Raw genomic sequence first — 21,272 nt, 5'->3', positions numbered from 1 at the left:
CTGTCCAAATGTGGGTGTTATAAGCACATTATTACAGTAAATGAATCTTCTGACAAATTACAAAAGTTTTTTTTTAAATATTTTCATGTGAATTTCTGACACTATAATATTTAATTGTATAAATTATAAGCCAAGAGTTTAATTTAGTGGAAATTTCAACAAATAATTGAGACCTGTACAAATAGACATTTTTTTGTACATGCAAATTGAGCACCAATAATTTAAAAAAAGGAGTCGTATCGGGCCTTACTGGCCTGTGGGACTCCTGAGGCAGCAGATGGGTACCGGCGTGCCAAGCGGAGTGCAGCTACGGCGGTTGCCGAGGCAAAGACTCGGGCATGGGAAGAGTTCGGTGAGGCCATGGAGAACGACTTTCGGACGGCCTCGAAAAGGTTCTGGACCACCATCCGGCGTCTGAGGAGGGGGAAGCAGTGCACTGTCAACACTGTGTATAGTGGTGATGGTGTGCTGCTGACCTCAACTCGGGATGTTGTGGATCGGTGGAAGGAATACTTCGAGGACCTCCTCAATCCCACCAACACGCCTTCCAGTGAGGAAGTAGGGCCTGGGGACCTGGAGATGGGCTCTCGTATCTCCGGGGCTGAAGTTGCCGAGGTAGTCAAAAAACTCCTCGGTGGCAAGGCCCCGGGGGTGGGTGAGATCCGCCCAGAGTCCCTTAAGGCTCTGGATGTTGTAGGGCTGTCGTGGTTGACTCGACTCTGCAACATCGCGTGGACATCGGGGGCAGTGCCGCTGGATTGGCAGACCGGGGTGGTAGTCCCTCTTTTTAAGAAGGGGGACCGGAGGGTGTGTTCCAACTATAGGGGGATCACACTCCTCAGCCTCCCTGGTAAGGTCTATTCAGGGGTACTGGAGAGGAGGGTCCGCCGGATAGTCGAACCTCGGATTCAGGAGGAGCAATGTGGTTTTCGTCCTGGGCGTGGAACAGTGGACCAGCTCTACACCCTCAGCAGGGTCTTCGAGGGTGCATGGGAGTTTGCCCAACCAGTCCACATGTGTTTTGTGGACTTGGAGAAGGCATTCAACCGTGTCCATTGGGGGGTCCTGTGGGGGGTCCTCCGAGAGTATGGAGTGTCGGGCCCGCTGATACGGGCTGTCTGCTCCCTGTACGATCGGTGCCAGAGTTTGGTCCGAATTGCTGGCAATAAGTTGAACTCGTTTCCGGTGAGGGTTGGTCTCCGCCCTTTGTCACCGATTCTGTTCATAATTTTTATGGACAGAATTTCTAGGTGCAGTCATGGTGTTGAGGGGGTCTGGTTTGGTGACCTCAGGATCGGGTCTCTGCTCTTTGCAGATGATGTGGTCCTGTTGGCTTCATCGGCCCGTGACCTCCAACTATCACTGGATCAGTTCGCCACCGCATGTGAAGTGGCTGGGATGAAAATCAGCACCTCCAAATCCGAGGCCATGGTTCTCGACCGGAAAAAGGTGGAGTGCCTTCTCCGGGTAAAGGAGGAGATCCTGCCTCAAGTGGAGGAGTTTAAGTACCTCGGGGTCTTGTTCACGAGTGAGGGAAGAATGGAGCGGGAGATCGACAGGCGGATCGGTGCGGCGTCCGCAGTAATGCGGACTCTGCACCGGTCCGTTGTGGTGAAGAGAGAGCTGAGCCGAAAGGCGAAGCTCTCGAGTTACCGGTCGATCTTCGTTCCTACCCTCACCTATGGTCATGAGCTTTGGGTAATGACCGAAAGAACAAGATCACGGGTACAAGCGGCTGAAATGAGCTTCCTCCGTAGGGTGGCTGGGCTTTCCCTTAGAGATAGGGTGAGAAGCTCTGCCATCCGGGAGGAGCTCGGAGTAGAGTCGCTGCTCCTCCGCGTCGAGAGGAGCCAGATGGGGTGGCTTGGGCATCTAGTCAGGATGCCCCCTGGACGCCTCCCTGGTGAGGTGTTCAGGGCATGTCCCTCCGGTAGGAGACCCCGGGAAGACCCAGGACACCTTGGAGAGACTATGTCTCTCGACTGGCCTGGGAACGCCTGGGGATCCCCCCGGATGAGCTGGAGGAGGTAGCTGGGGAGAGGGAAGTCTGGGCTTCTCTCCTTAGGCTGCTGCCCCCGCGACCCGACCCCGGATAAGCGGTAGAGAATGGATGGATGGATGGAGTATTTATAAATGTGTTGCTGTTGCACTAATCTGGAGACTAACTAGTTAACAAAGTTTAATTAAATATGAGAGAAAACATGGTTAAAAATAGAGAGAAATGAGAGCAAGTCAAAAACAACCCCAAGTTGAATTGGAGTAATAAAGTAAAACAGTCACCATGTACTGGAAACAACAATAAGAAAATTGACACCCGTTCCTTTCATTCCTCCCCGAGGGGGTCTGTTATTAGTTCAATCTGCCAGCATTCATCCATTCATCAGGAGTTGTGAGACAGTTTCTCTCTGAAGCCCTTCAGTTCCTCATGAATGACCAGATGTCTCGAGGTGAATCGGCCCTTTTTTTTTTTATAGCAAAAACAAAGAAATGAAGGATCCCATTTTGGCAGCGAGCACTCCCATTAGTGAGAAGAGGGTGTGGGAGGATTTAACTGGAACCACTAAAAACTGCTCAGTTGGAGTCCAGCCGCCACAGCAGCTATGATGTTTGGGACGATCAGCCTCTGTGGGGTGTTGATGTTCTGCCGGATCTGTGTGGACGGACAGCAGCTGACTTCAGGTCAGAACCAAACCTGTGGATCGGTGAGACCAACGTCTAGATTTCTGGATTATATATTCTGTGTTTTTGTGTGAAGGAGACAGTGACGGAACCGCAGGGGCCGGAGATCGCCTGCCTCGCCCCTCGCCATGTCTCGCTGACGACATACTTGCGGCGTTGCGTGGAAGCTTGGGCGGAGGCGGAGAACTCGCAAATCAGAGCCTGACACGGTTTGGAATCTGTGCAGATCCTGGCGATCCTTCAGAGCCTTTGCTGGAGTTTGTGAAGGAAACCAGCGAGAGGAACCGGCTCCAGATTTTGCATCCCACCGCAGGTAGAACCCTCCAAATTCAGTATTTTGAAGACACGTTTTCACCACAGTCGTTACTGTCAATGCCAGCGCCTGTTTCAGAGGACGCCGAGAGCGGGTCACTCAGGCTGACCTTTGACCTGCCACCGTCCGCCTCACCTGCGCTGACGCCACTTCTGCTCTTGGCCTTTGAAAGCCGCCCTGCTGCGGGAAACCTGCGCGTCACATTCAGCAGTCGGTCGCTTCAGCCTGACAAACAGGTTGTCAACAACATCCCAAGGCCCCCAAAACAATTCCAGATGATTCCTGCGGTTACGTAATCGCCGTTTCTCCCCCAGACTGCGTGTGTTTCAGCAGAAACGCTGTACGTAATTCTGTCAGGGAAGACGTCAAACGCCGACCGGACGTGGAGGATCTCTGCTGAGGCGGCACCAGACATGAGTACGACGCCACACGGGCGAAGCGGAGCCGCTTCTCTTCCCCCGTGGTGGGTTCTTGTGATGAGTTCCCTCTCGTTTCAGAGCAACGTCTGAAAGAACTCCTGATTGGTGGAAAACCAGGAAGTGTCCTCAACGCGGTGCCGCTTCTGCTTTTCTCAGGCGAAACAGGAAGTGATACAAGGTTTTCCATCGACGCCGACTTCTCCTTTGGAAGTTTTGCAGCCTCCCTGAAGCCTTCTCACTTCTTCCTCCTAGAGTTGCTTGGCAGACGTCCTCCTTTCTCTGCGAGCTGAAGCAGTTCCTGGCCGGGGTCACGCCCCACAGTCACCCAGAATCCCCTCTGCTCCAGCTCAGCTCCCTGCAGTCGCTCCCTCCTCTGGCGCTCGGCCGGTCCACCAGCGAGGCCACGCTGGCAGCTCTCATCCACTCCCCCTCCCTCACCGTCCTGTCCTTCGGAGGCTGCTGCTCCTCCTCTCAGGTGCATCGGGGGGAGCTGGCCCTGCCCCCCCCACTGTCAGAGGAGCTGAGGCAGAAGCTGGAGCAGACCGTCACTCACATCACGGAGGTCATCAGGGAGGAGGTGGGCGATGAGGCCATTAGGAGGCTGGGGAGGCTCGTGGAACTCAGCGCCTTTCCGAGAAAGGACCTGGCAACAGGTGACACCAGACGGGCCCACGTCCAGGTCATATGACCACAACTTCTGCCAGTACATTTACCTCAGTGTAACCAGTCCATGTCCCACTATAATTAGCCGTTTAAATTCTCTGTCACACTATAACAGTTATCCCATTCACCCTTTCTGTCCTGCTGCCCCAGCACAGCCAGGCAGTTGGTGTTCTTTTCCTTCTTTGTCCAGCTGGTTCTTCTGTTTCCTGTCTCCAGGACAGAGTCAGTACCGGGCCTTCCTGCTGCTGAAGGCCCTTCAGACCGTCAGCCGTACCTACACGGTGAAGAGGGGCCTGCGGGCCATCAGGGCCAACGCTGACACCCCAGCCAGGCAGAAACACTGTAGGCTGAGGAGCTTCACCATGTCCCTGGAAAGACATGCCATCGATCCCAGCACAGCCGACATCAACAACTGCCAGGGCGTCTGTTCCTTCCCCATGGCCAACACCACCAACCACGCCGTGCTGCTCAACTCCTACATCGACAATAAAAGGGCTGCGAACGAGGCCGTGGATCAGCGCGCGCCCTGCTGCGTGCCCGTGGCCTACGAGGACTTGGACATGGTGCTGTTGGACGAGGCTGGGACTGGGACCGAGCTCAGGACTCTAACGGATGTGGTGGTGAAGGAGTGTGGCTGCCGGTGAAGACTGGGACTGATGCTGAACATGGATTTATTCACACGTGCACATTCATTACACGGGACCGTACCAATGTAGACACTTCCCGTCCGACATTACGTGGAAAGGAAAAACATTAAACGTCGATGTTCGAAAGTTCATTTTGTCCTCCTTTTCTGTCGGCAGCTGTAAAAAACCCAGATCATTCTTTGGGTTTGGGCTTCAGCATCGCTCTGTTTGCCATCGGCTTCTTCCTTTTTCTCAGCGCTCCCACATCTTCGGATCTCCACCACCAGGTCAGACTGTCCCAAACAGAAATCTACAAGCAGGCGAAGGGATATAAAAGGTTTTACTTCTAGAAAATTAAACTTTTGCTTCATTTTTACATCGTGTAAAGCACATTAGAAAGGATCTGGAAGCTGGGGAGTGAAAAATGATGGCTTTGTAGACCCTTTGATGCATTGATCAACGACCACAATCAGGCTGATTTGAGACCATTTTTCATATCTTTGCTGCACAACCACACAGATAGCCAAATTATGCTAGCCCAGGTAAAGAAACTGGAGATGTTGGTGGAAAAGGGGCTCTTGACATGACTCTTGACATCCCAGAATTACCCCTCCAAAATCCAAACCTTCAGTGTGTCTTCTTAAAAGGTCAAATATGACCAGAGCTGCTGTTTTAGGAAGCATTTCCCAGGTTCCTTTGAGGGAACCAGGCTAATACTCCGCCCGTGACATTAAAGACCAGCCGAGCTTTACAGGTGCAGGCTGTTACCTGAGCAAATGAACCGTCCTGAACGCTCCCAACAAAAGTCCGGACTCCGGTCTCTTCAAGAAAAGCATCCACAGCGTCTGGAAATCCAATTTAGAAAGCACAAAAGAGACAAAGTTGGTCTGTCAACATTTGAGCCGTCTTGTTTTTCCTCTCTGTAACACTCACAGTGCAGTTGATTCATCCCTGCACTCATCAGCAGCACCGTCAGCGTCAGAACCAAGCAGCGGTTCATAGTGACCCCCTTCCATGGGTTTGGAATGTCACTCAGGCTCTGGATGGACAGAATCCGATCGTACGACACTGCAGGTGGACACAAACACAGCCTCGTGCAGCTACGTGCTAAAATCTACGCTCAGTTTACAGCAAAAGACGGGTTTTTCTTACTTGGGCCCTGTGATTCCTGTCAGAGCTCCAACTTGCTCACCAAAGGTCAGAATCTTCAGCCAGGTGCTTTAAAACAGAGACAGAGAGAAGGTTACAGAGCTTTAAGGGAGTCCGGAATCACAGTTTCAGCCACGGACTTACCTGAAGTGTGGGTGTTTGTGTGGACGGTGGCTTCTGCTCTGCCTCAGGCGCTGCTCTGCAGCGTGCTCCGCTCCTCCTGACTGACAAGCACAGCTGGCCAAGGGTCAAAAAAGGAAAGAGGCAGAGCCCGCTAAGCCCCGGGAGACGGAGCTCAGGTGCCACAAACGCTTGCCGAAATAAATGTGTGTGGCGTGTGAATCAGTCGCTGTTGTGACGGTTCCTCGTTGACGGAGAATAAAGAAGCATCTCGAGCCGTTCTCCAGGAAAACGAGAACCACGGGAAATGTAAAAGACAAGATTTGACCTTTGACCTTTGACCACCTTTGAACACATGACTGTAAATAGAAAAAGACAACGAACAGAAAACCGCTGATTGTGGCAGTGGGCTAATCAATCAGCCCTCAGGCATATCTGAATTTATTAAATCTACCTCTTTCCATCTATTATTACAGGACTCCAATCATAACTAACACAGTTTTTCACCAAGTTGGCTGTAGAACGGCTTAATCACACTTACATTTTTATCTGCTTTTTGGAAACGAATGGGTAAATTTAAACGTCCAGGTGTTGATGATGAGAGAAACTTCCTATTTGCTTTGTTGCAAAAATTGGACAATAGCACAACCTCAAAAATACAGCATGTTGTTCAATAGATGGCAGTTTCCTGTAGCCTGACCCGGAGCACCCTGAACTGGCACGCAAAGACTTTTAATAATGTAATTTTCACTTAATTAAAAAGCCAAACCCCAGAATGCTTCTTACTCTTTATTTATTAGATTCTTAGTTCCATAACATAACATAACATAACAAAGGTGGCGTTATAATCAAAGCCTTTTGGGCCTGATCTTTGGAAGATGATGTAATCATGTGTTCCTTGCTAATTGTTCATTTGTTCTGAATTTTTTACGAAAATCTATTCATAACATGTTGAGTCACTTTGCAAACAGGCAGATAAACACTGGCATCACAGAACCTTTGGCAGAGGTCATGACTCTTGGTTCAGTACCGTTGAGAGATCCAGTCCAGGCCAAGGTCATGGTCAAAGTCAAGAGGATGGCCTCCTATGAACAGTATTCAGCAATGTTTACAATTAAGGATAACCTCCTGTGCCCTTTTGTTTGTCTTGGCTGGCGATCTTGTTGCGTAATTTGTAATTATTCTGATCACAAATTATGCCAAAGCAGGATTTTCGTAATTAATTCTGAAGACGTGCAGATCAGCGGACTTCAGCTCCCCGTGAACGTGTTTGTTTTAGCTCTTCTAAATTCTAAACCCACCGCTGACTCATAAACATGTGGCAAACAAGTTAAGCTAAAACAGCTGGTCTGGATCTCCGACTAAACATTAATGCAAGTAAAACCGAATCATCGCCTCCTGGGCCGGTTCCTCTCCTCCCGACACCACGTCACGGAGAGCAGGACACTCCCCCCGAATAATACCGCAGCCCGGCGGCTCCCAGGCAAACACACCGTCGGGAGAGGACAGAACGAGAGGCTGCTGTGGACGCAGGCCGGATGGTTAAATCCAACCTACAGACGATTTTGAATAGTCATTGTTTTGTCAGAGAAAAAGAGAGAAACTTAGCCGCCATGCCCGTGATCGAGCAGTCCAGTAATAAACCCGAATGTGAAAGGTAACGTCCTTCTATTGGCTAAATTAGCGATGCTAAGCTAAGTTGCTAACCGCGGCCTGGCAGGGGACAGACGCCGTGTATTGCCCGGAGTGGCTGCTCCCGTTTCCTGCTTTTCTTGTTTACATAAACGGGGCTATTGATCTCAGGTGACATTTGCAAAATAAATCACTGGTTTATTGACTGGTGACTGTTATTGGAACAGCCACATCCGAGGGGCTCTTCCGAATTCTGATACTACCGAGTTTCCCATGCAAGGACAGAATTTACATTTAAAATACGTGAGTCTCTGTCGGACTCAGACAACATAGTGGTGTTTAACTGGGATATTTATGCCTGCTGTAGTTACAGAGGACGGGCCCAGTTGCTCACGGTTCTAGCGTGCGTGGACCCAAAATACGCGTTTCCCTCCGAAGATAGTTGCTAATGCAGCCCTGTTGACTCTAAACACCAATAACACCCGCGTTTGAGAGGCTGCCAGAGGTTTATGTCGTTTTGTTAGGGTAGAAAACGGTCTGTTCATTTCGTGGAGCAGAATGTTGTGTACATTTCACGTAAGAATCGATTTTTTTACATAAACAAATCGGATTTATGGTGCCCGTAGAAAATGTGGCGTCTCGGAGACGCTTTGGAGATTAAATAATGACAACAACACTAATTATTACACCAGCTAACGGAGGCTGGCGGCTGTTCCGCCCGGGTCGAACCTAATCATTAACCGTAAAGGCCGGCGGCCTGGCTCGGTGACCCTGGTATCGGAGGGTTCTCAGATTAGTTAAGAGGTCGATTCGTGTGCTGACATGTTTGTTAGCTTAGCTGCAGCGTCGCTGCTGCGAAGGACCCGCTGGAAATTTCCACTGCTCGGGGAGGAGGAAGGGGGGGGGGGGGGCGGTGTTCAGTCTACTGGCACATTTTAACATTAACACAAGCAGCTGCCGACATATGCTCAGGCATTCCTGCTCACCCTGCTCATGTTTCTGTTGGGAGGGGGTGGGACCGATAGGCAGTGCTGGCTGCGCATTTTATTATGTAAATTTTAAGGAAATTTTTAACACTTCTTGGCCGTTACGCAAGCACCGGTTCGAGAGTCCTCACCTTGTGAATGCAGGCTGTTGTGGACGTGCAGATCTCTGAATAGGTGTGCACTGGAACCTGCATGACGGGTGTTATCGTTTCACCTAATCTGATTGGGTGGAGGAGGGGGGGCTCTGTTGTTAGAGATTTCAGTTCTAATGAACAATGGTTGCCATGTGTGCCCCCGACCTTCAGCGTAACAGACGTGAGACCTCTGGGGGTTTTTGATCAGACCTGCAAAACTGCGTTTTGTTTGTTGTGAAACGTAAACAGAAACTGCTGCTCTCGCACCCCTTTTCCGCTGCTCTGCCTCGGGTGCACCAAAGGAACCGGGTCACATGAGACGTCGACGGATGTCCTTCGTGTTTGAGGGAGGGAGTGTAAAGTCGGGACGGTTGCCGATGGGGCGTTGACCAACTCAACTTTAGCAAATAAGTTCCGCACTTTGAGTCCCAGTGTCAAGGACCGAGAGTTCTGAAATCGGGAAAATTCTAGATGGAGACCTGCAGGGAGCCCCTCACTAACAGTGGCCCCGCCCTCTTTGCCTTTCCTCTGTCCCCCGGTCTCTCCAGTCCCAGTCGGTGCGCCCGCTGTTGCAGTAACCCGTGTCCAGGGCCTCTGTGGTGCTCCTGATGCCCCTCTCCCACCCCTGAAGATCCCAGGTGGGCGAGGGAATGATCAACGGGATCGCAATCTTTCAGCTAAGCTATTCTATTCTGTAAGTGAATGACGGTATATCAAGTGGTTTCTGATCCTTCCGTGAGCCTATTGCTTCATTTACAGGACGGTTTTAGCGTTTTTTGTTCGATGATGTCACTGTCTTCCGTGTTCTCTCGGGCCCTCTGTAGGATTCTCAGTTGCTGGTTCTCGAGGAGCCGCCTCCGGCTAATGGCAGAGTGCGGTTCTTGCACTTTGAGCCCCGTCGCTCCGAGTGCAAGATCTGCACCTGGAGGGCAGCTCTCAAAGGACGGAACCTCTATGTTGAAATCCCTCCTGGAAGTTTGCCCGAGGGCAGCAAAGACAGGTCAGTCAGCAGGCAGGAGTGAGAGGAAAACGACCCCCCCCCCCAAGCATGCTAACACCTTCTTTCTTCTCTCTTTCCTCAGCTTTGCCCTTCTGCTGGAATTTGCGGAAGAACACCTGCAGGCTGACCACGTGTTCATCTGTTTTCACAAGAGCCGTGACGACAGAGGTGAGCGCAGACACGTGACGCTGACTGCACGCGTGTGTCCTGAAGGCCGGTGCTCAACACCTTTCCCCCTTGTCTGCCCTCAGCATCCCTCCTGCGCACATTCAGCTTCCTGGGCTTTGAGATTGTGAGACCGGGTCATCCCCTCATCCCCTCTCGCCCTGACGCTTTCTTCATGGCTTACAGCATCGAGCGAGACTCCTCCGATGATGATTAAATTATGCTGAGCGGTCAAAATGCTCCTGTTTTCAGTCCTTGCTTACACATTCCCCCCCCCCCCTCCCCGGAAATCAGTATTTTCCCAGTATGGTTGAGGTCTGTTCTCATAGCTTCTTTTGTGATTGTTTTATTTGATCTACCATGCAATGTTGTTTGCACTAGGGTAAGATGTTAATGTACCAGGAATCAGAAGTTAACGCCCATATTATGCTCGGGCAAAAAAAAATGTCCTCACCGCCGTGACGTTCCATGATGTGTAGTGCCGACTTCCCGTTCACACCCGTCATATTTCCACAGTGGAATATTTATGATTCATTTTGATCCATCTTACTCGTGTAAGTAGGTATGTTTCATAGAAACTGTCATTTGATTCTCCTGTTTATATGGATTTTTAATGAAATGTGTGCATGATTTTCATTTGTTTTGATTCACTTGATAGAAAGCTGCATGTTGTAACTGTACTAAATAAAAGTGCTCACGTTGGAGTCGGAGGTGCTGCGATTTCATGGTGTCCGAGGCTCAATAACGGGGCAAGAATTACGGCAGTGAAATGTTCTCGCAGAATTTATTTTATTTTTATTTTGAACTCGTGTGTAGTTCCGCCCCAGAAAGTCAGTCCATGTCGAGGGGGGGCCACAGCCGGAGGACGGCCCTCACCACAACCTCGCCGTCTGTGGACGACAGGTATTTGATACACAGGCCGTCCTCCCAGTCCAGAGCGGAGCCGTCCTGGACCAGGCCCCTCTCCGCCAGCTTCAGCACCAGCAGGGCGCGCTTCGTGGTCAGCCAGTTCTGCACCGTGCTGGACACGGGGAACCTGTGTTCGAGGAGCGACAGGCGCGGCCCCCAGAGGAGCACCTGAAGTGTGGCTGCCGCGTCCGCCATCTGCAGCCCGCTGCCCACGGTCCGCAGCTCAGAGGCCAGCTGAATGAGCCCGTGCTGGTATGAGGACGTCAGATTCTCCTGGTTGCTCAGGCAGTACTGAATCAGGGCTCCGATTTGGGTTTTGATGTAGCCGAGGGGGTGAGGGCCACCGCAATAGGAGGAATCCAGGGACAACACGACACGAGGGGGGCCGCGTCTCCTCGGTGACTGACTGCTGCTTCTTTGATTGGTGTTTGGGCTCTGCACGGCCTCCCTCTCTTGGCCCTTGGGGGGCCACACTAGCATGATCTCTGCAGGCCTGAGCTCGGCCGCACAGCCGCTGGTGTTGTAAAGGTGCTGTGAGCCCGTTATTATCTGCAGCAGCAGGACACACAGCTGCCGGTGGTGATCCACAGAACCAATGTTCTGCTCAGAAGGGCTCTTTTCCACAAATTCCTCCAGGGTCAAGTGAGGCCGGTCCCTCTCAACACTCACCGCGTAGCCCCTCAGGAGTAAACCCCGAACCGAGGGCACGTCGTGGTCAGGGTTGCAGGTGCTGCCACCCACCGGCCGATTGGTGACACTGCAGGCTGCATTCAGATAGTTCGGGGGTAAATTGGCTTCGCCTTGAGGTTGGAAGTGAGCGACGGCGTGTTGCACATTGACGTGCTGCTGTTTGGCGTCAGTGGGAGGTCTTTGGTCCCTCTGTTTCTGCACCTGTACAAAAAGACATGGTCGTGAAAATGCAACTAAAACGCTGCTCTGCAATTGTGTTAAAAAAAACAAACAAAAAAAACTTGTTATCTGCCCTTCCTGTCCCAGTTCTAACACCCAGTGACAGTTTGAAGGAAGTGTTTGACACCGCAAACCAACATAGAATGTTCACATGGCAGGTGGCAGTGCCTAGAAAAAGACTAAAGAAAAAGGTTTCATAATGGCCACTTTTGTGCTCCAGCATGGCACAGAAGATGGATGAATCAAAAAAATCAAAGGTGGTGGAGAAAAATCGACTTGTCTACCAAAAATGTTCAGTTTTTAAATATTTAAAGTTGCACAGAATTAAAATATCTCAAAGGAAAGTAGCGTAGAAAGTTGTAGACCCTCTGTAACATGTTGGGGTAGTCAGGGACGCTGGAGCCTGGACAGGTCCTCCACCCTGGACAGGTCACCAGGACGTACACAAACACCATTCACTCACTCCAGGTGTTTGGCTTTTTTGGACCGGGAGAACCAGCGAACCCCTCACAGAAACCTGATCTGAAACCGAAGCTTGACTGCTCCTCTCCTGCAACTCCACCCACAAAGAAAAGCAAAGAAAGATTTCTCCAGCACAATCTCTAAGATACAGTCAAGTGTATTTACCCTCAAAGCCAGCTCCCTCCCTGGAAGTTTGGGGCTGCAGAGGCTGTAGTAAACCGTCCCTCCGATGTTCGTGGACCCCTCGTGTACCAGGAAATCCTCAGGCAGGTACTGGTGCTCGTCCCTCTCTGGAGCCCCCTCCTGCACCAGGATCCCGGCATCAATGCTGCGTGCGACACTTTGGAGGAAGAGTGTCTGCCGATGCTGAATTCCCTGGAAAACCACCCTCTGGTCCTCGAAGTTCCTGAAGAGGTGGGGCAGGTGCTCATCTGGGGTGTCAAAGGACAGCTCAGAGAGGGATGGGATGGGAGGATCCTGGTCATGGAAGAAGGTTTTGGGAGGTTTGCTTGGCAGTGGCGACAGAGGAGGAAGCGGCGGTGCGGCAGCATCGGGGAGCGAGACGGTGCGAGCTAGTCTTTTCTTTGGAATGGGCGGTGGGGTCGCATCAGAGTAGAACCTGACCTGGTGTCGAGCGGGACCTGGGCAAGCAAGGAAGGTGTGAGAGGAGAGTGATAATGATAATAATGCCTCTATTGCCCCTCTGTGTTGACATTGGAACTGTGAAACACTGATTTCCAACACCAGAGGCGGCGTCTATTGTCCACAGTGGCAGAAAGTGAAGCCAGCGTGTCCCGACTCATCTAACTGAACCCAGAAGTTTCTGCTGCTTACTTCCTCTTTGTCATTTTCACCAGAAACACAAGCCACAAGCTTCTTTTTTTCATGTGCACGAGGTGTGTTCTCCATGCTAAACCCACCGTAGCGCTGATGTATGGGGCAGGACGCTGCCTGGCAGTCCATAGAGTCCACCGGCTCGGGGAAGACGTCGTTGCTTGAGTGGCAGGGAGGCTGCTCCTCAGCGGCGTTGGGGATCAGCCAGTTGCTCTCCACACTGGAGCTCCCCGAGGAGCGGCTCCTGCACGAGGAAACGCAGAACAACAGAACATTGGCACAAATTCCCCAGGAAACTGTTGCAGGGAATGAATCGGGATCCTGGTGATCCGTGTGGGGACGTGGATCAGAGGTGATGCAGGATGAGGAGAGTAAGTTCAACCCCTGAGAAAGCTCCTTTCCTGTTGTGTGTTCTTACCTGCGCTGTTTCACAGGCAGCACAGGTGGCTGCTCTGCTGCTTCCCTCTCTGGACCTGAAGCCATGGCGACCACCCTCCTCTGCTCCCTCAGCTCCCGCAGGAGTCGGCGTGTGAGTAACTCATGGGAGGGGAGAACTAACAGGTTTCCTGTCTGCATTAGTTCCTCCCTCTGAAAATTTAAATATTGTCTCACGCCGGTGTGGTTTTTATTGTGCTCTTGTTATCGTTTGTGCTGATCGGCAGAGTTGGGCTGCGAGGGACGGCAACGCCTCTTTTAAGGCCAAGACTGCTTTCTAAACACGGCAGAAACAAATGTGAAAGATCGCCGGCAGCAAAGCGTCACCAGGCTTCAGTCTCGGTGTCTCAGTCTGAAACTTCAGTCTGAGGTGCTGGTGATGCAGCACAGCCAATACATGTGCGATACTCCGTACCTTTCCCTCAGAATTGGGACATTTATTGGGACATTATGTCTTGTATGAATGTGTCCTGTTTAATAGGACAAGGCAGGGCCATTTAATACACTGTCTGGTTGTGATATATTGCATTTTTAAGGCGGTGACTTGTTTTATGATAAAACTTGGACGCCAGAGGCTACAAATATCACTTAAAATGGGATATTAAAGCTAAAGGTGAATATTTGGAATATTCAAAAAATTGCATTTCACATGACTTTCCTTACACATAACCAGATTTTATCTGCCGGAAGGCTGTTATTCTCACCACAGCAGCAGTAAAATCTTGCATCCTGTAGGCAGCTATTTTGAGAAAACGCTAACATAGCCTGCTGCTATCGAGTTCAGCAGGAAAACCAGGCCCACTGCTTCAGTCTGGGCACCGTTTTGTTAATAGAAATGCAAGCAGTCTCACATGTTAGAAATACAATCTCTGTCAAAAAAAAAAAAAGGATTCGAACTGTGGTGGAACACCTGCGCGACAGTTGCTAAACAGTGCATTTTGTCACGTTCTGTTCTGTTTCAGCTTCTGTCTATTTATTTCCTCATACAACTATAATACACAATTGTAGTATCTGCTGTGTCCTAATTGTTATTATTGAACCTTTATTAAATTATTTAAAAAAAATAAAAAGATTAAAATGATAGAGAACATCATCGTCGTCCACCTTTCACCTTCTCATGAAATACATAGTTATTTTAAAACTATTCATATTTAGAACCGTTTTGAGAATAGTTATAAGTTACATTTTCAGCAAGAACAACTTAAAAGGTTCACACAGGAACTGGGAAAGATGTTGTTCGTGGTACGTTATAAACCTCATATGTGAGCATATCAGATGTGACTCACGGATGCGTCGCGTCACTGTTGTATTAAGATGATAATTGCATTGAGATACAATGTGTAAATCATATTGTGATGTAAAACAGCAGAATAAGGAGCCCAGGAGGCGTCAGACATGTTGTCAGAGTTCACCTCTTGAGCAAAGTATAAATTAAGTAAATTAGCTTACACGTGAACACCATTTATTGTAACCATTTTCAAATTCAAAACTAATGTATGCTGGAATAAATATTCCGTACGTGTTCATTTGTGATGTTAAAACAAATGAAGGAATGATTTCTTAAAGTAAACTAAATGAATTCATTACTAAGAATGATCATTATTTATTCATTTCTGTTGAGTTAAGAATCATAGCTCCTTTCAGAAAATGTTCCCTCTTTTCAGTCTAAACTTACATCTCACATCAGTTGTGAGTACAACACATACTGTACTGACTTTTTACCGTATATTACAGTAGATAAACTTGTATTTTTTATGAAATGAGACTGTCACTGGGTTTGATTTTACAGAAGTTTCAATGAACAACTTCCTCTACAACATGTTGCTTTGTCCATGTGCTCAGCAGCAACCTCCAGTCGTTCCTAGGCCTCCTTTAGAGGGATTTAAACCTCTCTGTTCCATCACAGGGTCAGTCCATCACAGCCCGGACGCAGAGGTCGAGACACATCTATTATTTTTCTGAATCAGACTCTGAACTCTTTTTTTGACATGTACACTTCTTTTTTTTAAAAAGAACCTTTTAGGTCAGTTAAGTGTTTAGGAAAGCGCTGACAGATGTCGCCGAAATCTTCTTTTAGAAGAACTCATTGTGAAAACCCCGGGTGAAGGGTTCACTCTCTCGACCTTCATCATCATTTCAGCTTCCACTGAACATCAACCACCAACTGAGACCGTAACCGTCACTGACGTGCGCGTTTACTTTCGTATGCACGGCGCCAGCTTGTGCGCATGCGCGTCGCATCATCTCGCGATCTGACGCACGCGGGTGGTCGAACATTCGAACCTGGCGGATCATAAAAGTCTGAAACGAGCAGGAAAATGTTGAAGGGTGAAGTTAGAGTCTGTTAGACAGACTGCGGGTGAATTAAACCCAGGAAAAAAGCTTGAAGTCTGTTGTGTTTTATTTTAGTCCACGTTCTCTAAGAGATCATCAATAATGGGTTTGGTGGCATCAGAGCTGCCGTGTATGTAAACTTTAATACAGTATCGGTTGTCTGTATCTGAATAAAATGGATTCAAACAGTGGTGTACATGCAGAGGTATTTGATTGTACTCAATAAACTAGCATCGCAACTTGTATGGGGAAAACCACGTGTGTTTCTGTGTGTTTCCTGCATTCATTTCTTATTTTACTGCACGTGTTGCAATAATGTCTCAGTTTCGTAGAGAATTCCTTCAACTGCAAGTTTAAAAACGCCGATGCAGTTGCGTCACCACTTACGTCATTCGCATAGAGAAAACAGGACGTTGTTCTAGATCCGGACCACCTGAATGCTCTGCTGCCCCCTACTCAGAGCAGAGTGCTCTGCACTACAATCATAGCTGCCCTCTGTAGTTCAGGCTGTGGGAGAGTCGTGCACCCAGGCTGCACGGTTGCATCTGCGGACCATCATTACAGGCCTCTTCACCGACACTCTTCATATGCTAAACAAGTAGAAATGGCTATTTCCACCCCGCTCTGGGGTTGTTACTGTGGGGACAATGACATCATCGTAAGAGAGGAAAAAAAGAATTACCGACTGGAGTTGGTGAAAGTACATGACGACCTCGCAAAAAGACCATTTTGCATCAGCCCGTTTATGATGGTTTCATTTTAATGACCTCACAAAAGACAAAACCTGTTTATCACCAATAAATGCACATTTTGAAGCCAGCGGGCAGAACTTCAGTCACTGTAGTTGGTTCCTACGATGAGAACTGAAAATGTTTCCTAATGATCTCATAAAAACGCTTTTTGGGCTTGCGCTGACTGTTCCTGCCTGGAGGGCCGCAGGAGCCCCCCCCCCTCAGTGCCGCCTCTGCACTCTGTGAGTCAGTTGGCTCCTCAGACAGTTTCATCTTGTCTCCTAACAGTGGAGAGGACTTTCCCTTGACACTAACCGTCCTCTCTGTCCTCTCGTCTCCTTTGTTTAAACGCCTCAGCCCAGCTGGGCAGAGCAGCGCCTCCTCGCTCGCCATCTGCGGGCTCTGACTCAAGGCGATGAAGCCGTACGGGGTGGTGACCTTGGCGAGGTGGGGCAAGGACAACGCGGCTCTGCTGGCAGGGTCCAGGCAGCGCCGGACGTCCGAGTAGGAGCAAGGACGGGAACCGTCCCTGTGAGGAAATGATCTTCGGCTGAAAGGGTCTGAGATGCTTCGCTCAGCTCTTCGGTCCAATGGAATCAAGCCAAGGCCTGAAGATAAGGAGGATGAGGAGAGCATGGAGCCTGCCGAAGAAGTGCACAGTGAGGAACTTGGATCGGCTCCGGAGCCCCCTGAGCTCTCCTCTGACTCTGAAACATCCTCCTGGTCCAAGGATCTCAGGCTGCTCTGCACAGACAGGCTGGGGATCGTGAACTGTGGAATGCTGTCCGGTGTCAGTATGTTCGGGTAAAGGTTCTCCCTGCTCGTCTGAGTTTCCGATCCCTGAGAATTCCCGAAGGACTTTGCGCTGCTGGTGGCCCACAGCAGGGCACGGATCCCTGCGCTGCTGTGCCGGCGAGCCCCGGAGACGTCGTCTGAAGCTCTGACCCCGCTGGAAATGGCACCGATGCTGAATGTGCGCGTGACCGTGTTCTTCTCCATCGCTGTCTGAGGGTCCCGCTGTCCTGGCTGGCGAGGGAGGACGAGGGCCAGCTTTTATTCGTCTCTACTTCGCTAAAAAGCATTTGCATCGTGACGTGTTGATGCGTAAATGTGATGAAAGCGAGAGGCGGAAATCCGTTCCAATTAGGGAGGCTCTCCTCTGGCTCAGACCTTTTCATATGCTAAAGACGAGGCAGTGAAGCAGCGTCTCACTACCTCTTCTGTCTAGTGGATGAGATTCTTCTTCTACTCCATCTTTATGTGTAATGAAGTGTCTTCATTAATACTGAACGAATCATTGTTCTTGTTAAATGCTGCTCGTTTCACTTAAGACAAAGCTGCAACTTCTATATTCTTTATTTTAGTCAAGCCAAAATAACCTTTTTGTGATACTGAAAGACTTGAAGAACCTTTTAGTCAAATCAACAGATAAGTGAAGCACTGATTCGCTCATGGCCTTTATTCTTTGATGTCCTTGTATCAGTAGTTTTCCACGATCGGAGCGTTTTAAGGCGAAAGCACCCAGCAGGAGGATAAATGACCGCCGGGCGCCTGGTCACGTGTCTGTTCAGGTTAATTGGCGGAGCGCGTTGATTGGTGCGGATCTGATTGCTGCAGGTGTTTTCGGGCCTGTTGATTGGCCGCAGTGAAACGTCCACATCTACATTTCACACCGACGCTCCTGTCAGTGAGAGCTGAGCTCGTCGTTCTCCTTCCAGGCCGGCAGGTCCACCAGGTCCACCAGGTCCACCAGGTCCACCAGGTCTTGACTCGAGGCAGGATGTCTGTAGAAGTCCACAGTAACGGTCCGGAGCAGGAGGAAGCCCCGAGCAACGAGGTAATTAGGAGAAAAGCTGAGACTCGGCTTCAGGCTGTGTTTTTGCTAATGACCCCTCTTTCCCTCGTTTCCAGGGTACTGTTGTGAAGAAAAGCGGCGTTTTCAGCTCCGTCTTCCGCGGCCTTTTCTGGCCGTTCGGCGTCGTGGTACGAGCAGCGTTCTGCGCATGTTGATGTGGACTCCAGTGCTAACTCGACTCCTCTGACGCAGGTACGCGCTTACCGCGGGTTTTTGTGGGTGTTGGGCTTCCGAGGGCCGCAGGACGAGACGGTTATCACCAGCCCCGGTCGTCAGAACCTCGCCGGCCGCAAGCGTCTTCACCGGGTGACCCGGCTGCTGCTGGCCGTCCTGCCGCAGTGGCTGCAGAGCGCCCTGGGGTACCCCGTCTCCAGCACCATCGGACGCTCCCTCTCCCCAGGTATCGCCCGTTGACTTAAAAAGGACGTTTGAGGTGGAGTTTCATGCAAAAGCCAGCTTAACTTTGCAATCAAAAAATGGAAATCTGTCTGAATTGCATTTGAGGGCATCCTGTGTGGCCTTAACCAGTTTGTTTCCGGAGCAGAAATGAGGATATCTCCTACTAAACCGTGTGGGAAAGGCAGCAAGAGAAAGCAGGATGAGTTGGACGAGGATGAAGATGACTATGATGAGGAAGCAGAGCATCCAACCTGGGTGGACGCACTCACTCAGGAGCTCGCTGACGATGACGCCCCTGAGGAGGATCCTGACTATGAGGTTGGTGATCAAGGCTGCTGTCAACGCTCGCGTCTGCCTGATGACCGTTCTTCTGAACGCCCTTTGCTGCTCCTGCCTCTGGTTACACGGTTGCACATCTGCTCTCTTTAGCCCAGCACCGTGGAGACGGAGAGCGAGGAGTACCGCTCGCACAACAACACGGAAAGTGACATTGAAATTCAGGAGAAAAGCTTGGTTGTAATTCAAGATGTGAACACGGTAAGATCGCAGAGGCACGGGGGGAAAACTGAAAGTCACGCAGTAATGTATGCCTCTTTTTCCCCCTCTACATAGGGTGACCCGTGAGCGTTCACGCTGGCCGTCTTTAAAATGTTGTACTGTATTTTTGTATGTTTATACTTGTCCAATAAAACTGTCTCTTGACGTTGTCTCCCTCTAGATGGCAGTATTGCTCCTTAAATGCAGCCAAATGAACCGTTATCGGCATAATTCAGGCTCAGGAGTAAATTGCTAATTAAGTTAATTGCTATTGTGATGTGCTTCCCGTTAACCATGTAGATGCAACATAAGTGCATATAGTCCATGCTGCAGGTAAATGGTCGCTGTTCTAAACCAAAATGCTGAACTCTGAAATGGCATTTGTGAAAATGTTGCAGCCAAAGTAGACAAACTGAATCCTGCAATGAGTTACAGCGTCTGGCACAACAGAGCCCATTAAAGGACATTGCATGTTGGTCTGCGTTTCCTGTTTAATGAAGGGACTCCAAGGAAATACGACTTTGAATATATGGGAAGCTCTAAGGAAGAAAGCATTGGCAAAAGTTGTCATGGCGACTGGCTAATATTCAGATGTATGTGTCATGTTTCCAGTTAGCTTAACGGGAGCCTAGAATCTGCTGACCCATCCGATGTTGAAGTGATGTGGGCCAATTAAGGAACTAACTGAAACGGGTCAGGTTCTGGCTCTGAGCATGTCGGTGCAGAAGCATCAACCAGCATCCTTAATGGTGGATAAACCAGCATCCTTAATGGTGGATAAATGTATCCCCAGTTTCCTAAACATCAAATGGCTTAAGCCGTTTTGTTCTCTTGTTTTGGATGTGAAATTCTGTATTTGTAACGAACTTGGTCGTTACTGAAGATGCAGCTGCCTTCAATGAATTCCTCAAAACACTCTTTCACAGCAAACTTGAAAACTTCCCCTTTTCTTTTCCTGTCAGATGTGTTTGCACCTCTGGTGCAAAGACATCTGCCACCTCTGAAGGGGCAGAGCTCGCTGCTGTGAATTATACTGTGTGTGTAGAGGGGCTACAGAAGAGGAAGCACTGGTCTCTGGGGCTTCTCTTGGTTGTCTGAACATTTGAAGGGTAGCTTGCTCTTTGGAGGCAGCAGTAAATGCTGTGGACGTTTACCTCCAGCAGCCCCACCCAGCAGCAGGCCACTTTTATGCTGTACCTCAACAGCAGCATCTGACAACCACTCTGAATTACTGCGCATACAGTTTCAGATATATTTTGGTCAAAAGGGAGCACTTTAAACATGAGTTCCTGTCTCGGACAGTGATTAAGTGCATTTGTTGGACATATTCCTGTGATCTGTCAGGATGCTGCTGAGGAGGCTTCAGATGCTGGGTGTGTTCATGTTGCAGGCAGCAGGTGCTCCTTTTCTTGATGCTGGGCGCGCTGCTAAACCTTCTCACTTCCCAGCCTGGCCTCCCCCGTACGCCCCCCGTTCTCGTCAGGTTGAGTGAGTGGCAGCAGGTGCCCGCTGCTCCTCGGGTCCTCGCTCCGTCCTGCAGGCCGTCTTCTGTCGCAGCACAATGTGACCCTGCACCGTCAGCCAACCAGAGCGTGACGGCTAACCGCCCCCGCCTGTTACTGTTCCGCTCTAACCTCCTCCACGGCAGTCATGCAGTGAGTTTCGTTTTACCTCCAGCCTAATGACCAGCTGTCCCCATAGATTTCGGGTGCATCCATCATCTTCAGAGAAGGGGGGGCAGCGAAGGAGGCATGAAAAATGAGGCGGGCGCACGGAGCCTTTAGTTACTGGTCTTCTGTGATGCGAAGGAATGCAAGGCATCTAATTAAGGCTCGGAGTCAGGAAAAGCTGCATATTTCATGTAACCGACGTTGATCTGTGGAGCCAGTGGAAGGCCCAGCTGTTGGTGGATGAGCCGCTCCAACATCGGGTCACTGCCTCACAGCATCGAGTCAGCTCTTCAGAGCGAGTCCAAATCAAG

At 50.0% G+C, this 21,272-nt stretch overlaps 4 protein-coding genes and 1 long non-coding RNA gene across 7 annotated transcripts; 4 read left to right on the top strand and 1 right to left on the bottom strand.

Moving 5' to 3' along the window:
• The first annotated feature begins 2,339 nt into the window (after positions 1-2,339).
• amh (anti-Mullerian hormone) lies at positions 2,340-4,850 on the top strand. The gene is made up of 7 exons (XM_057037322.1): positions 2,340-2,679; positions 2,756-2,992; positions 3,059-3,228; positions 3,307-3,409; positions 3,490-3,589; positions 3,664-4,064; positions 4,291-4,850. Exons 1-7 carry the CDS (start codon positions 2,601-2,603, stop codon positions 4,716-4,718), a joined length of 1,518 nt encoding a protein of 505 aa, XP_056893302.1. The 5' UTR covers positions 2,340-2,600; the 3' UTR covers positions 4,719-4,850.
• Positions 4,851-7,436: 2,586 nt separating this feature from the next.
• Positions 7,437-10,590, top strand: oaz1a (ornithine decarboxylase antizyme 1a). Its single transcript, XM_057037323.1, is given in 6 exon segments — positions 7,437-7,626; positions 9,270-9,327; positions 9,329-9,415; positions 9,546-9,721; positions 9,804-9,889; positions 9,973-10,590. Coding segments are annotated over 6 exon segments (657 nt in total). The 5' UTR covers positions 7,437-7,507; the 3' UTR covers positions 10,104-10,590.
• A 74-nt stretch (positions 10,591-10,664) lies between these two features.
• On the bottom strand, positions 10,665-13,578 carry peak3 (PEAK family member 3). Its single transcript, XM_057037321.1, has 4 exons — positions 13,419-13,578; positions 13,087-13,244; positions 12,332-12,807; positions 10,665-11,686 (listed from the first exon to the last, which is right to left on the bottom strand). Exons 1-4 carry the CDS (start codon positions 13,574-13,576, stop codon positions 10,718-10,720), a joined length of 1,761 nt encoding a protein of 586 aa, XP_056893301.1. The 5' UTR covers positions 13,577-13,578; the 3' UTR covers positions 10,665-10,717.
• On the top strand, positions 13,140-16,026 carry LOC130528229 (uncharacterized). Of its 2 annotated transcripts, none has more exons than XR_008951242.1 (2): positions 13,140-13,352; positions 13,435-16,026. It is a non-coding gene; the product is annotated as an uncharacterized LOC130528229 (long non-coding RNA). The 2 variants fall into 2 exon arrangements; XR_008951243.1 differs by having other exon boundaries at positions 13,140-13,371.
• Positions 16,027-18,162: 2,136 nt separating this feature from the next.
• Positions 18,163-19,471, top strand: org (oogenesis-related gene). Of its 2 annotated transcripts, none has more exons than XM_057037325.1 (6): positions 18,163-18,337; positions 18,412-18,480; positions 18,548-18,755; positions 18,900-19,072; positions 19,184-19,291; positions 19,367-19,471. In XM_057037325.1, exons 1-6 carry the CDS (start codon positions 18,281-18,283, stop codon positions 19,376-19,378), a joined length of 627 nt encoding a protein of 208 aa, XP_056893305.1. In that variant the 5' UTR covers positions 18,163-18,280; the 3' UTR covers positions 19,379-19,471. The 2 variants fall into 2 exon arrangements, with proteins under 2 accessions (XP_056893305.1, XP_056893304.1); XM_057037324.1 differs by having other exon boundaries at positions 18,167-18,337; positions 18,412-18,483.
• The last annotated feature ends 1,801 nt before the right edge of the window (positions 19,472-21,272 follow it).

This window comes from Takifugu flavidus, chromosome 7 (genome assembly GCF_003711565.1).
Source record: "Takifugu flavidus isolate HTHZ2018 chromosome 7, ASM371156v2, whole genome shotgun sequence".
In the NCBI taxonomy this organism is placed as follows: Eukaryota; Metazoa; Chordata; class Actinopteri; order Tetraodontiformes; family Tetraodontidae; genus Takifugu; species Takifugu flavidus.
The sequence above is the reverse complement of the archived record's forward strand: the minus strand, read 5'-3'. Positions and strand labels throughout refer to the sequence as shown.